The 17,325-nt window shown below is 36.2% G+C and overlaps 1 protein-coding gene across 3 annotated transcripts in view; it reads right to left on the bottom strand.

The window, feature by feature from the left end:
• PACRG (parkin coregulated) overlaps positions 1-17,325 on the bottom strand; it is a 260,907-nt gene that overhangs the window by 125,728 nt on the left and 117,854 nt on the right. For all 3 annotated transcript variants that reach the window (XM_081943467.1, XM_081943469.1, XM_081943468.1), the window contains exon 3: positions 219-390. In XM_081943467.1, the coding sequence (XP_081799593.1) occupies positions 219-390 (172 nt within the window). The remainder of the gene's footprint in view (positions 1-218; positions 391-17,325) is intronic.

Here is a 17,325-nt window from a genome sequence, read left to right as displayed (position 1 = left end):
AACTTGTATACTGCACCATGGCTAGAATTAGAGTAAGAAAATAACAAGTCAGGCCACACAATTATTTGGGCCTTGGTTATGGCCTTACAACTGACTCAGGTTAATCATCTACAGTACTATAAATACAAGGCCTACCATATTTTATTCCTTAATTAGCAGCCTGTCAAACTCCACCACCCCCTCCAAACCCTAAACCCTATTTCATTCTCCAGACTTACTTTTTATTGGAATAATGAGCTGAGGAATGACAGGAAGGATCTTGTTCCCACCATGCTCCAACATGTCATGGATGCCTTGCCGAGCAAAAAACTCATAAGGAAATTGCATTTCACACAATCCATCAAAAAACAGTGGCAAATAGTGGTGGTAGTCCAATTTTTCAATCTCCACCTGGAAATCCATGCAGAAAAGAAGCAAATCAAAACTTATCAACTATGTTGTCCTATTACAGTAATCTTTCACCACAATGTTCTATTGAGCAAGACAAATGTTAATATCCATTCGGTTTCACGTAATGATGGCTATTCTCTTTCAAAGCAGAAAATTAAAAAGAAACTGATCTTTGATGCTTGCATTTTCAAATATTATTTGATATGCCGCATCCACTCATTCTGAATGGATAGATCCTTCTGGTAAGGAATAAAGCTGAGTCTTATAAATAACCTATTATGGAAGACTATCAAAATGTATATTGTAAAGCTGAAACAGAAAATAGAAGTGCTTTCCAACACTATATATTCCCAATAATAAAACTGACATTTATATTAATGCAGAACTTCTAATTGTTCTAGTTATATATAACCACAATACAATTTTTTTTCATTACTGATATGTTACTAAAAACAAAATATTAAACTGGATTTACTCAAATAGTTATGAAAACAACATTAATCATATACATCTGAATGAGTTCACTTTGATGTGATATATCAAGGAAATTAGCTGATCAAAGGAATCATGTGATAAATTTATGATCAAAATGCATTTTATAGCATTCTACAGGAGAAAACAAACCTTGTGATAGTGATGAAATAAAGTCAACCCCTCTATTTTGAAGTGAAGAGTACAAAAAGTGAGAAAAAGCTTTCTACTCTTATTGAATTTTCATGGCCTTTTAATGATAGTTTAAGCATTTCAATTATGAGGAACATCTTCCTACTACTATTTATTCCATCGCGTTGCAAAATGTATTTTAAAGAATTGTGATGGGTAAGAATATTACCTGATAGTCTTGATTATTTTTTATTTGAGAGAACAATGCTGATTTTATACAACTCTGAGTGAAGTTAAATTTTGTTTTATATAATTAAAGAAGACCACACTGGTTTTCAGCTATTACTGTTGGAGATGATCAGGCTGAGCCTGAGGGTGTGGACAAATGCATCATCAGTTTAGAGTCAAGACACCCTCATAAGAGGCTTAAGTCCAGACCTCCCTTGAAGTCTGTTGACTCTTATCTAGCATCAATTTTGCCTTGACCATTGATAGATCAGATTGTTGTGCATACATTACATGGAATAAATAAGTAGTGCTTTTGAATTCAATCCTGGTTCCTGACTTCCTGGTGCCTGACAATTACTATCCATTCTCATTTCCTAGATAACATTCATTAATGGAGTTTATAATACATTTCTGTTTTATAAGGCTTAATTGACAAAACACTATTTTTTCTTGCAATATCTTTAACTTTGGAATAGATTGAAAAACCATGTTAAGAACTGTGTTTCTACAGTACAGCTGTTTTAAAAATTTGCACAGATTGGCAACTCATACTACTTTGGAAAAAGCTTAAAACGATATTGGATTTCTTGAAGAATCTGCTGGAAGGGTGTGAAACCAACTGTTCTTGCAGTGTTAAATGTCCTCCCACCACATGGAATCCAGAAATATTTTAGTATTACATTTCACAGTGTGAAACCTTTTGCTTCTCTGTTTATGACTTAGCTTTGAACAATAACTATTATGCAAAAGGGCCAAGATAAATAGGATTTTTGTTGTTGTTTACACCCACAACATGCTTCTAAATTTTTCAGTTCCTCCCAAAAAAATATTCTGAATCAAAACTAAAAATCTGTGGCTGCATTAAACTGAATTTATTGAGACATTGGCACTGATTCATTGAGTGTATTTTTTCCTTTTTCTTCCCAAAAAATATCAAAAGTAACTATGAATCAAGCCTATGCAGCACTATATGACCTACAAAAGCAAAAGGGTAATAGAAAATTGATAATTCACATTTTTCTGACTTTTTTTAACAACACATCAAGATATTGTTCCAATGGAAAAATGCATTATTCTGGTAAAACTGCACAAAGGACAGTATGCTATTATCTAGTCATTCTATCCTTTACTGCTTTTGTTTAACTAAAGAAAACAGATAACATACTTTGAAGTTTCCCTGAGTATGTTAGATTCAAAACACAATGATCTTTCACCCTGTCTAGGAATGATTATATATGACATATTGTGGACATCTGATCAAACAGCTGCTAAAATACTCAGATTATTAAAATAGTACAATGGAAGTACCAGATGATAATGGTTTTGGAACAGCTGCACTGAACTTTCTTGCTTTCTTTATAGCTCAAGATAATGCAGGAAATTAAACTATATTATGAATTGTTTTTCAACTATTTCAAGAGCCTTAGGAACATCCAGATACATTATTTACCACTATCTTTAATAAACATATTATTCAGAGATAAAATTATATCAAGTAAATGTAGTTATTTTGCAGCAACACAAGACAGAATGAAAAACAAATAGCTTCACCAACCCGAAAAGATGGAATATTCCAAATTATTAGTATTATTGAATGCTTAAACATGGGCATCTTCAAACATTTTTCAATGAGAGGAACTCTATTAATATGTCTACATCTTTCTCTCTCTTTGTGTGGATAGACAGACATATACACACATGATTATTGCAGCATCCCTATGAACACATGATCAGAATTTGGGTGGTTAGCAACTGTATGTATTTATGACACTGTCCTGGAGTCACACGATCACATTTTGCAATCTTCCCACATGCAAAGTCAATGGGGGAAGCCAGATTAATTCAACAACTGCATGATTCCATGGGGCTAATTTCACCACCAGCGAAATATGTTCTAGTCAGCAGGGGTTATAGCAGAAAAGGTGTGTCTTCTGGGGCCTACAGATAGATCTCCTTAACAAACAGGACCTGGGGCATACCTTTTCTGCTGGATCTGCTGGAAGAGATAGATATAACTAGGAAGAGGCAGTCCCATGCCATGTAGGGCTTTAAAGGTCAAAACCAGCACCTCAAATTGCACCTGGAAGCAAACTGGCAGCCAATGCAAGTTATGGAGCCAAAGTGTAAATATATATAAATAGAGTGAGTTTTGAAAACATTTTATTAACTGCAGGAGAATCGAAGGAACTAAGAAAAAATAAAAATAAAAGGCAGCATCGAAGGTACAACAACCTCTTAATTAGAGGTTGTTGTACCTTCGTTGCTGCTTTTTATTTTTATTTTTTGACACATAGCTATCCAAAGTTTAAAATAAGCAGGTCTCCTGTTTTTTTTCTTTATGAGACAATAAATAACCTTTCCACTGGTACAGCAAGAACAAGGAGATGCTTTATCCAGATAGCTAGGTATCAATATATATAAATGGTTTCGGTAATTGACTAAGGATACTGAAATGCAGAATCATACTGATTCCTCAGATAACAACCGGAAAAAATTGAATTTTCATGTTTTCATGTTTCTCTTTGTTTCCTAAGTTTGAAATCTGACTTTTTTTTTTCAGGTAATAACTGGAAAACTGGAGAAAGGAGGAGTTTGCTTAGAAATATCATAGATGGTTAAGTATCTGAAAAAATTAAAAACCTATGGTAGAATCTTAAGAGTTAGTCAGACCACTATGGTTTGCTTTTTCGCTGCTTTTCACTGGTGTAATCAACTAAACCTAGAGTCTACATTTAAAGATTCTTTCATGCCTTCCTTAACAGGGATTTGGGGCAGAAACATTCAATGCTTCCTACTTCCCCATCTGCAGTCTGATGCTGTGCCATCCAGTAAATGTTTCATTACTTCAGCAGCTATTTCTGAAAAGTATGCTTACAGAATACATCATGGCATATACACACATACATAAATAAAATAAAATATCAGAAAAAAGATATGCTTTCAACCCACTAAACACTATTGATACAACAGAAGTAACATATGGAAAGCACTGCAATGGACATGCTTCTTATGGGGACAGGGGGGAAAAACAACAATCAGGGAAGGCGAGAGCAAGAAGCAAGAACCCAGAAATTCAGATCAAGCAAGGGTAAATGATGCATATCTCTCATGGGTCCTACAACCTTTTTTATGCAGCAGTAGTTGAATAAAGCAAGACTTCTACATCGGCCAACCAGATGGAGCATCTTGCCATGTCAGTTTCAATAAATGGCTCATGATTTCATTAAAAACAGAAATAGAGCAGAGGCACACTCCTTAATCAGTTTTCTTCACTTACTCATGGTCTTGGCCAAAGAGGGAGGGACTAGATAAACTCGAGTTCATTTTATATGTACTCCCAAATGCTTCCTGGGTAAAACACGATCTTTTCCTTCCAAATCTGTTGACTAATTATTATTTTTTAAAACAATGACTCCATGTTTTGGGGAGGGCAAGTTTGTCTTCACTCCATTTGGGAAAAAGAATTTCTGCTTGCGTATTGTATCAGCAAAGAAACATGGTGCACTTGGTCAATGCAACTGGGAGGCCAGCACTAGCTGAGCTTCACTGGTCTCAGAAAAGTTGGACCTGATTACATAGGCACCTCCAGCTAGCTCTACAATGACACCAAAATAATCATGATTTTACAAAACAAATGTTGACGTTTTATATTTATACCACACCACCGTATGCCAGTACATAAGGGGCAAAATTTGCCTTATATCACATGCTTCATAATTTGTCCCTTGTGGATGTCCCTACCTGGTTAGTATCCAGGTGGACGAACACCAGAAAATCTCACCGCTTTTCAAATCACCTTCAATCTATCATTCCTCAAAGTGTTCACAGTACAGCACTGAGCACAAATAATGGCTGGCTAGAAAGCCAAGCTACTAGCTTGATATCCCTTCCGAAAATAACCAACCTAGGAAAATGTCACTTCAGGAGATCCTTCTTTAACAACCACTCATTCAGCAACCATTTGAATTTATGATGGAACTGAAGAAATGGTAGTTGTGACTGTTTCTTGAATTTACAACCATTGCTGCGTCCCACATCATGTGATTTCAACTTGTGACTTTTACAATTGGCTTCTGATGAGCAAAGTCAATAGGGAAGCTGACAGGAAGTTGCCAGTTGTACATATGTGAGCTCCTTGCTTAAAAAGCTGCATGGTCCTCACTTAACAATAGTAACCAGGACTGCAGAACTGCTATTGCTAAGCTGCACAATCAGATGACCATGTCACTTAACAATGGAATTTCTAGTATCAATAAGTGAGGGCTATCCATATAGATAGACTGGAAAATGATACAAAAGTCAGAATACTGGAAGGTAAATAACATTTCCTAGGCCCGTGATGCTGAACCTATGGCATACGTGCCACAGGTGGCACATGGAGCCCTCTCTGTGGGCATGCAAGCTGTTGCCCCAGCTCAGCTCCACTGCACAAACTCGTGCACCTCCTGCCAGCCAGCTGATTTTTGGGACGCATGTGGGACACCCACGTGCATACACAGCGGCAGGGGGAGCATGGGGGGTTGTGGCACTCACCCTCCTGGTTTTGGTCCAGGAGGTTTCAGAGAGGCTTGCTAAGCCCAAAACGGGCACAGGGGATTGCAGTGCCCTCCCACACCCCGTTTTTGGTCCCAAGAGGCTTCAGGGAGCCTGCTAGGCCCAAAGTGGGGCACCAGGGAGTAGCACGTGCATGTGCAGGGAAGTGGGGTGCATGGGGGGTTGTCGCGCACGCATTGCATTATGGGTGTGGGCACACACACATTCTTTGGGCATGCGATGACAAAAAGGTTACACAGGTTTCCTTGTTACATCAATTCTATCTGTTTCTGGATTGGGTGTCCTTTCTCATAGAAACTTATGTCTGAAATAAACTCTCACTTGTACTACTGTACAGGTAATCCTTGACTTACAACCATCCGCTCAGTGACCATTCAAAGTTACAACAGCACTGAAAAAAATAATTTGCAACTGGTCGTTGCGTGTAGAATCGATGCAGCAACCCCATGGTCGCGTAATCAAAGTTTGGGTGCTTAGTAACTGGCATGTATTTACAACAGTTGCAGTGTCCTGGGGTCACATGATCATCATTTGCAACCTGGGTTTGCTTAATGGCTGCATGATTCACTTAACAGTTGCAGTGACTTGCTTCACAAGCTTGGCAAAAAAAAGGTCATAAAACTGATCACAGCTCACTTAACAATTGCCTTGTTAAGAAAAAACAGAAATCCTGGTCTCAGTAGTGGTCATACGTCAATGTCCTTAAATGAAAATGCCTTTGAAGAGTACTCAGAGGGTGCAACTAGTCCAAAATGCACTGGCACATTTGGGGTATTTTATGAATACTGCTTGGACTGGCTCTTAGAGGGCTTTTGTGAATAATCAAATATGCTTTCCCCCTCCCAAGCCATTTGAACCAAGGTAAGATTACTTATGGGACTGCCTGTCTCTGCTCACCCCAACTGGCAGAGTTGGCAAGCTCCAGGTCCTGTCTATTAGACAGTATCATCTTTTACCTAGGAGACAGTCTTCTCCATTACTACACCTGTTTTCTGGAAGAGCATCCTCCAGAGATTTGGAAGGCCTGACTCTGTTGGCCTTTCATAAGATATGAAACACTTGGATATTCCCACAGTAATTTGAGCTGGGAGACTGAGTCTGGCTGAGTGTTTTGATTTTGTTTCAGAGATCTGAAGTGGTATGGTTTTTGACCCCAGTGATATAGTTTTTTTAAGGATATGATTTATGTTATGATTTTTAATTCTTATACACTATCTAGAGTGAGAGCGGGACCCTCTTTATGTTGACTAACTAGATAAATAAAGAAGTAAATAAGCAATTAAAAGACAACAACTCTGCTACTTATGCTTCAGTTTTAATCAATTGAGGGTCTCTTGACTACAAAAAAGAAATAAAGAAACTCAACTATAAAATATTCCAGGGCTAATTATTTCAATAAATGAAAATGAAATAAAATTCTATTAAAGCTTAGTGAGTCCTGGAACCAAATGAAAAATCGTGTGAGATTTCAAAAGGAGAAAGAGGAAATGGAAGAAAGTTCAGAAAAATACATGAATGACATTCAGTAAATAATTCACAGGCTACTATATAGCCTGATTATGTAATGCTCGTTGGGGAGAAATATCAGACAAATTCTTGCAACAGTTAAACTATATCACATTAAAAGGTTATAGGAGAATGGGTCATCAAAACTTGCAAAACTCAGAGGGCTTCTTCTGTTACATTAAATACTGTATTTTTTAGAGTATAAGATGCACCAAGATTTTGAAGAGGCAAATTAAAAAAAAAGGTTTTGCACTCTGCAGACCTCCCCAAAATGGCCCATTTTTGTGAAAAAAATGGCATGAATAGCCTTTAGGAAGCTTGTAGAGTGTTCCTGGGGGCTGGGGGGGGGCTGAGAAAAAATGGCCTATTTTTCACTCATTTCTGTCTTCCCCAGCCCCCAGGAGCACTTTGCAAGCCCCCTAAATGTTATACATGGTTATTTTGGTGAAGGGGGTGGGGTTTCAGGAGTCAAAAAATGCTGTATTGAGTGTATAAGACGCACCCAGATTTTCAGCCTCTTTTTTGATAGTTTTTTTATACTCTGAAAAATACGGTATGTAAAAATTCTGAAGTTATTTGGCAAGAAACAGTGGATATTATCTGAGAAAATGCTGGAACATACTTCTTGAAACAGTTGCACAATATTTTAGTTGTTCCCTTTTGAATTTGCATATTTGCTTATTCTTACTATGCTTAAGAAAGCTGGTTTTAAATATGTGAGTTTATGTAAATTTTATAACTGAGCACATAATCCTAATGCAAAAGTGGCATAGCCTTCTAATACAGCATTTGGAGAGTACAGGATGGCTCCCAAAATTATTCTTCCAGGTCCATACATCTGAAAGCTGTTCATTGGCATGGCTCTTTCATCCAACTTCCTGGAGGTGATTTCCTGGCTAATTGTCGTTGATGTAGCTGTCTGAAGTCCAACTAGATGAATAGCCTATTTGTCTTCACACTGATGCATTCATGGGAATCTCTCCAGGATGCAATTGCTACATTAAACTTAGCTTTTTGTCTTGGCATAAATACTGGAACAAAGAAGGCAAACTCATTTTGTTCTGAGTTCCGTATCTTTCTAAAGCTGTAGTGATTTAGACACAGATTGCATAAAAATATTATACAACTACATTTAACCAAAAGAACAGAGGCTGCAAACTTAATCCCATTATTTGAGCTCCAATGAATTGCTTGTGATATATACAGTATATAGATTGCAGTGTTCAACATTTGTTCATCTTGGCAGAAACTTTCTGTTATAATCTATGAGAATACATATTCATATGTTAATCTGTATTGTATGTGTCAATGCCTTAAAGAAAAAAAGTGCTATTTTTGCCCTCAACATTTTCTTTAAAATCCCTTGAAGATCCCATCAAAAACTAGGAACAGAATATGGTTTATGTAAAGAGATAAAGACACAGACCGGAGGTGGGGGAAACTGCTGCTGACAAGGGTCTGAAAGGAAAAAGCCGAAAACTGTTTTGGCTGCCAACACACATTCTAAAAAGAGATTGAAGAAATCCATATCTGACACATCTCACAACACATATAAAACTCATCCTAAGCAATGCTTAAATTAGAGGTTGAAGCAGCAAGAACCATTGGTAGGTGTGAGAGCAAATGAGTGTGTGTGTGAGAGAGAGACGGGGGGGGGGAGAGGGGGGAGAGGGAGGGGGAGACACTTATGTTAGTATTTTCAGTGAATTAATTACTAAGATCATGGTTCAGCTAACACTTGGAAACTTTCAGGAGTGGGAAAAAACTAGAGGATTTCATTATGAATCTTCATAACTTTCCCCATTCTTATTATCTGAATAGTAGCTAGATAAAGAGTAGGTTTTTAAATTCATTTATGATATAGTACAGACACAATAACATCAGAAACTACCAAAAATTTTGGAATTACAGTCCTTTTTCCAGTTGATATGATTAAATAAAGGAAATGAATAAACACCAGTGTATGGAGATGACAGGAATGTCCAAATGATGCCATTTAATAAATTCCGCATCTATAGCATGTACTTGTATACATAAGCATACAGCTAAACAGAAGAAGCATATTATCTGTTCTTAATTCAAATTCCCAAAGTGCTATATTCTGGAAGCATCTATGTGCAAATTAAATGCAATTGTCCCTAACCTTACACTTACAAATTCCTTAAAGGTGTTAAAGATCCCACATGAATAATCTGTCTGGGAAACAAATGTGAGGAGAACAAGAGTAATGGGTTTGAGTTTCAAATCTGAGAAAAGACGAAGCAAACAAATAAATAAATAAATATAGAAATATGAATCAATATAGCTTCCATCTTGGGATCCTACCAGGGAAGGCAAGCTCATGTTTTTCTGTTTCCTAAAACTAAGAAAAAGATGGCAGTTTCAAACAGAGATACATCAGAGCAACAGGAATATGAGGAACTGTAAAAAAAAATCTGATTCACTTTACCCAGTTTAACAGGGGTCACTGATATATTGTATTTATTGACACAAATATAACTTGTCCTCCAAATAACTACTTGCAAATTGGTGTTCTCTTATCATTGCTCAGAAGAACAGAAAAAAACCATGTTAATAAGCGGGGCTCCGTAATTTACTTGGACTTCAGTAAGGCATTTGATAAAGTAGACAATAACCTCCTACTTGATAACATAGACAAATGTGGGTTAGATAGCATTACCACCAGATGGATTCCAACACATAGTCTTCAATGGAACTGAACCTATATGAAGGGAAGTATGCAGTGGGGTACCCCAAGGCTCTGTTTTAGGCCCAGTACTCTTCAACATCTTCATCAATGATTTGAATTATGGGATAGATCAGGAACTCATCAAATTTGCAAATGACACCTGGCAGGAATAGTCAACACAGAAAGATCTTGACAGACTTGAACATTGGGCACTATCTAACAAAATGAAATTCAGTGGTAAAAAAAGTAAGGTTCTACATTTAGGCATGAAAAACCAAATGCACAGATATAGTATAGGTGGCACCTGGCTCAATAGTAGTAACTGTGACAGTGATCTTGGAGTCCTAGTGGACAATCACTTGAATATGAGCGAGCAGTATGCTGCAGCTTTCAAAAAAGCCAACATAGTTCTAGACTGAATTAACAGAGGAATAGAATCAAGATCATGTGAAGTGTTAATACCACTTTAGAATGCCTTGGTAAGAAGTCGACTGGAAGTTCTCCAGCTGAACAGACGGGGCAGGTGAGCTCTCAAGAGCTTCACATGAACCCTGTCTGACAAACTTGTTCCAAGATCCTTTTTTTGATCAGAACCTCCCTGTAGGGGGGGGGGGCAAAGAAAGGACAGCGTCTCATCAGACCCAGAGGGAAGCAACAGGTCCCTCACAGGTCAGAGATTTGTCCTCTGAATTGGAGCAGGGGCAGCAGCTTGGCTGCACAGAAGCTGGCTTTCTGCCAAAGCACTGAGCAGGAGCGTACAGGAAATGAGATGAAAGACCAGTAAGAAGATTCATTTAACCCACAGTCATAAATCAAAACTTGGAAAAGGCAAAGAATCTTGAGAGTACAAATAATATTAATAGACAGATCTGGATTTTGGTAAAAAGAAAGAAAGAAAAGGAAAATGGAGGGATGAAACACCATCCCCCACAAAAGCTATTTCTTTGAAATCATTTGGACAGAAACGGCGAGAGAGAAGTGACAAGCCTACTTAAATATAAACCTTAAATTTGGTTTTGGAAATAGAAATCAAACATTCCGAGGGTTTTCGTCTGAACTTCTTCCAACTCTAATTAGGGAAAAAAATCAAGGAAAAAAGCACTACCTTCTCACTGATAACCTAATCTTGACTGTGTGGGAAGATTTAATTAACCAACTGCCATCAATCAGAATTGGGAAAAGCAGGAGGCAAAGAGATCAAGATGGCTGCAGCTTCTCTTCCGGTTTTACATGAACTGAATTAGCTAAATTTAAGGTGGACCAGAACCTCGAAATAAGATCTGCATAACTAACTGTAATTTTGGAACTGGACATTTAAGGAAGAATAAAAGACCAAGATGGCTCCCATCATAAATTGAATTAGCTAAATTTAAGGTGGACCAGAACTCTGAAAGAAGAATTGTATAACTAACTGTAACTTTGGAACTGGACATCATGGAAAGCTGGGAATTTGAAGAACTACGTGAAATCATAAAAAATATACATAAACCATTAAAATCAATAAAATTAAACCTAAATAAAATTATGAACCCAGAGAAGCAGGGATTTAAAGAAGAGGGGAAAGAAGAATGGGGGAAAGATAATGAAGATAATGAAGGAGTAGAAATGGTGGGAAATAAAAAGCAGACAAAAAACTCCATTAGGCTTGACAGTGGTATAAGGGAAATGATAAAGGGGGGGATGTGTCCCAACAAAAGGGAATAACAAGCAGACAAAAGATGTTTCGGAGGTTTACAGTGGCATAAGGAAAATTGAATTAGGATATTATGCCCAACAAAGAGAAATATAAAAGACGGTGGAGTGGGGAAAATTGAAGGGGGGGGGAATGTGTCAAAATGAAGAAAAGGGAGAAGGCAGGAATAGATAAGTGGGACAAAAGACTTACTAGGAAAAAAAATCAGACAACTAGAAATTGTCATATGGGAAAATATAAAGTTAAGATAAGGGGTTTATTCCTAAATATGATAATAAAATGGAATTGCTAACTGATTGAATATGATAATGGAAAGACAATTAAGCAAAGGTCAAAAGACATGGAATAATGGATAAATATGAAACTGATATGGGGAGATTGTAAAGAAGAGATTTGTGTTTCACTTTTTAACATGATAATTAAACTGAGTTGCTAATTGATTGAATATGACAATAGAAGGACAATCAAGCATGGGTTAAAATATATGAAACATGGATATATATATTTGTGTTACAACCCCTGGTATGCCTAAATATGGGAGGAAGGTCACACTCCCGCTTTCTGTCCTTCGGCTTCATCACAGAAGACCATGCAGGCAGAAAACCATATTTTTTATTTTTAATGTTGCCTTTTATATTTGTGTTGTATTTGTACTGATAAATAAATAAAGGGAGACTAGTATAGATCTATTTCGAGCTAATTAGCTCTCATTAGCTCTCACAGAAGACCTGCCTGCATGGTCTTCTGTGATGAAGCCGAAGGACAGAAAGAGGGAGTGTGACCTTCCTCCCATATTTAGGCATACCAGGGGTTGTAACACAAATATATACTTATTTCCCTGGCTCAACTGATAAGGAAGAGAACCCGTGGCTTAGTGGTTAAGACTCCTGCCTAAGATATATACAGCCTGGGTTCTAATCCCAGTAAGGGTATGGCTAGCTGATGAGAGCTAATTAGCTCGAAATAGATCTATCCTAGTCTCCCTTTATTTATTTATCAGTACAAATACCTTTAAGATGATGAATAAAGTGAGATGTGTACCATTTATCATTCTATATACGTAGTAGACTAAGGGAATTGTAATGAACTTTGAACAATAAGGATTGCTATTTATAGACAATTAAGGGTAATCTAACCCAAGATATGGAAAAATGGAGAGGGAACATAAAATATACTTACAATGGAAAACTATTGAGATTTCAAGACAGAATCACAAATTGGGGGCGTGTAAGGATGCATAATTATATAAATATAACAATGAGAATAGCGGGGAATTGTAACCAGGTCTACATCTTGGCCAAAACTAGGCTGGGGGGGGGGGGGTTGAAAGTACAATGACTATATATGTATACTTTTTTGTTCTATTTCTTAAAAAAAAGAAGGAAGAAGATATATGTTAACACTAAATACGTATATTGAAAAGGAATTATAAATATCATCAACATAAAATGGAGTTTGCTCAGAAGCTGAAACACACCAAGTAAATGAGATGAAGAAGTAAAGAAGGGAGGAAAGGGAAGTAGAGGAGGGAGGTAAGGGAAGAAGAGAGGGATAGGAGAGGGGGGGGAAGAGGAGGAGAGAAAGGAGGAGTGGAAAGGGGGGAGAGGAGAAGGAGAGAGGAAGGGGAAGTAGAGAAGGATGACAAAGGGAAGAAAGGAGGGAGGGAGGGAGAGAGAGGAGAGAGGGAAAAGAAAGTGATAGATAAGATACAAATATGGTGTATGGAGAACAGAAGAGCCAATAATTGTTTTGGGGAGTTGATGGTAAGGTGACTTGATCTAAACGTTTAATAATACAATAGGATGTTGGCTATGTAATAGTATACATGGATTATATGCCTTGAAAATGGAAAAATAAAAAAACTTAATATGCAATAAAAAAGAATGCCTTGGTAAGACCACCCTTTGAATACTGCATAATAGGATGCTTTTGAAGATTAGCCTAAAGCTTAGTTATTGCTTGGAGAAGCTGCTTGCCTAGTGAATTTAACCCTTTCAGAGATGCTATATTGGATCTCTTTCCTTTCCTTCCCTATTTACTTACTGCTCACCTCTGGTCATTTTCATCTGGGGTCTGCCTTTTCTCCATCTTTCCCTTTTCCTCCCCTTTCCATCTCTTTTCCCTCATTCCATCACCATATTGCTTTTTCCTGTTCCTGGTGAAAGGACAAAAGGGATTGTGTGTTTGCATACTGTCATTCTGCCCATAAAAGAGAATGGTTGTCATAAGTAGATAATGGCATCAATTAATTTTATAAATGGGGTAACTTCTTTTACAAGCAATTAGTTTTAATTGACTATCATTTAACTCTCTTTCTTTCTCTGTCTCTCTCTCGCTTGGGACCGGACAGTTCTTTGAATTCAAAGGGAAGGGGGAAAGATGCTGCTACTTGAAGGAATTGTAAATCAGGACTCTGTGAGAATGCATTTCTGTACATTGTTTCTGCTTTTAAATCCAAAGTCCTGTACTGTCCTAATGCATATCCTGGCCCTGCTGTTTTTAAAATGAGACTTCGGGGGGGGGGGGGGGCAATAAACACCTAAGTATATGCATGTACATAAAGAAATATGTTACACTTTATGAATTATAATGGGAGGAGAGACACTCCAGTATTGGTTTCAGGTAAAATTGGCAAAGTTAATTTGGAAAGGTGGGAAGCTAGGCACTGCCCTAGAATTGTATCTCTGTTTAAAGATTCTTTACATATTCTGTTTTCTTGTTTTATGAGGTTCATTATTAAATCCAGGATCATTTTTTTTAGGAAAATGCAATATTAGAAATACATCAAATTTACATCTCCTGAAATAAAGAGCTTCCTAATGTATGTTTCTTCCTATCTTTTATAAGTATAATTTTAATGTTTTAATGAAAATTATCCTGCTTTCCTTCTTTTACAGTAAAAGATACAGTCCTTGATACATGAAATAGGATTGGTAGACAGTCCTAGATACATGAAATAGTCCTTGATACAGTCCTTGATACATGAAATAGGATTGGTAGAAGGACTGGCAAGAATAGATAGTAATATTTAGATTGTATAATTTTAGGAAAGTAGGAAAAAGGATATAGATGTTTACAGCTCATGTCACAGTTCCTAACCATATAAACTGCCTATGGAGGATTCATTTACTATAAAAGTTCAGAAAATACATCCCCAACTATAATTTTTGGCTACAAACCTCAAAGAATATATAAATATATTGTATAAATATTCATACAAGTATCTAAGATGGTCAGATTTCAGTCAGCTTTATATGGTGTGCTAAAACATGGTTTGTTTCAGTTGTGGTTTGCTGAGTAAACCACATTAATTGGATTTATACATCGGATTCAGGCATTTATAAATCGCTGTGGCTAGGTTCATAGACAATACTTTAAGATTTTCTCAAGCATTAACCCCATCACTGAACAATTAACATAATACTTAGACTGACTGACTAAATAATTGAGAAATAACTATATTTTGTGAGCAGAATAGGACTGAACCTGTACCATTGTTGTATTTATATTGTATTCAGATTTCTAATTTATATGACCTTGCTTATCTTTTCTAACTGAATTAAATAGCTTCCACTAACATATACTTTAAATGAAGAATTGACAAAAATAATGGAATATTTTCAGGTTATTTAATTTATCCTGTGTTGTGCCAAGATTTACAAGAAAAATGATTGCAACCTAGCGACCATCCATAAAACATGCATGAAAAGACAGGGAGAAAATAATGAAACCAGGAACCAGATTTGACCTCAGAAAACTACAGTTCTTAATTATATTTCCATCTAGTAATCATTATATGATGATACTTTTCCAGAAACCTGTTTTGCAGTTTTCACAACTTTCCTACTTACCATACCCATTAACTTATTAAATAAGGAATAATGTACTATAATTTATTTAAAGCCATTATAACTTTCAGTTACCTTTTATTTTCATTTAGTATTGCTGCAATATTTTTCCAGACATAGAAATCAGTCTACTTGAGTTAGCCAAATATTTAATAGATCCTTTTTTGTTTTTTACAGAACAACATCAGTATTCTGTGAACCTTTCTCTAAGACTTCTGTAAATAAATATTATCAGGATTAAAAAGTGAATGAAACATCATTACTTAAGATGATGCAAATACTCTGATTCCTTCTTAGAATTCCTTTTAAGAAAATTGCTTTAGAACTCTGTTAGTAAAATGAGCAGTGCCCATTTCATTCAAAGTAAAATACGCAAAGCAGACAGTTTATCATTCTGCTAGCTAAACTAGCATTACATTTAAACATTTAAAGTTCAGGATGCTATGCATATGCCACTATCTATCCTCCTTCATTTTTACCCCTTTGATGCAAGTTTATGCTAATCATATTATTTTTAATATATAAATGAATTAGATGAAATGAACAAGGGATGGATGTTTTCCTCTCTCTGGGAGACAAAACAATCCTTTTTTGCACAATTTCATGGTTGGATGGTGAAAACACAGATGTACAAATCAGACAAAAATATCCTATCCCCTGAAGCTATATATTAATTCAGATGGCCTTCTTACATTGATTTAATGCAGTAAAGTGCGGTACTATTTAATTCGTGCTCCCCTTTCCATTCCTCCAGGGCTAAATCTTGTTTTAACATCAACTACAGAGCAAATAAATTAGAATCTATTTCAGATGTTGTAGGGTTTACATGCTAGTTTATTGCTCACAAAGCCTATCTCCTGTCATTTTAAAATCTTTATTACTTTTCATCCAAACAATGGGAAATTCAGTCTAATTATGGGGGCTTTTGCTCTGACTCTATAAAATATTATATTCAACTGTATGAATTTAAATGTGTGTTTGTAATGTGGTACTATGAAAACTCCCAAAATATTCTTATAAGTATTGACTGGCCTAAAAAAAGCAGAATCTTAGAAAAAGTCCTGATGGTCCAAGGCCAGTCTCTTACTTGTCTTCTGCCTTTTGTACATTTCCAAGTGGAGAGGTGGGAAGCAGTTGAATGTAAGTAGGACAAAGCAAAATAACTACCTAACGAGAGTTTTCATTTAAGTTTCTTTTAAAATATCTACTTAAGAATCTATAAATGGCTTCAAGTCTAAGAACCTGAATTCTTAGATTTGCTGCATAGTAAGTGTATCCTATTAAAATTTTAACTAGGAAAATTCCACGCTGGCTTCATTGTGGTTGAGATGGAGCAAGATCATCTTGGCCATCAGAGTAACAGCCTAAGAAAATTATGGTAATGAAAGTGTCATTCAATAATATATTGAATGTCAGGTTTGAATACATTTTCTTGTTCCCTTTTACATCTGTGTGAAATAACTAATGGATGTGACATTTTCATTCCAATCTAGGACTTACATACTGTTGGAGTTTTGATTATTGCTTCCAGTTTTATTGTTTGGTGGGTATATTTTAGTGGAAGATATTTAATACATTGTAGTAGTCCACTAATCTTAATTGCATGGTAAAATTAGATGTATTTCCTAACTAAATGTTAGAGCAAGGATAGGATCAGATTCTTGAAATACATGAAAAATATAGGAGTTATAATAAAGTACTGTTAATACATTTTTTTAAAAAAAAGGTTTCGGAAACAGTGTTTTTAAAAATTCTTTATTGTAGAAGACTAAATTTCAAGATTTATTAGGAGGAAAAACAGATATAATGAATGG

The sequence above is a fragment of the Natrix helvetica genome (assembly GCF_964273705.1).
Source record: "Natrix helvetica genome assembly, chromosome: 2".
Taxonomy (NCBI): domain Eukaryota; kingdom Metazoa; phylum Chordata; class Lepidosauria; order Squamata; family Natricidae; genus Natrix; species Natrix helvetica.
The sequence above is the reverse complement of the archived record's forward strand: the minus strand, read 5'-3'. Positions and strand labels throughout refer to the sequence as shown.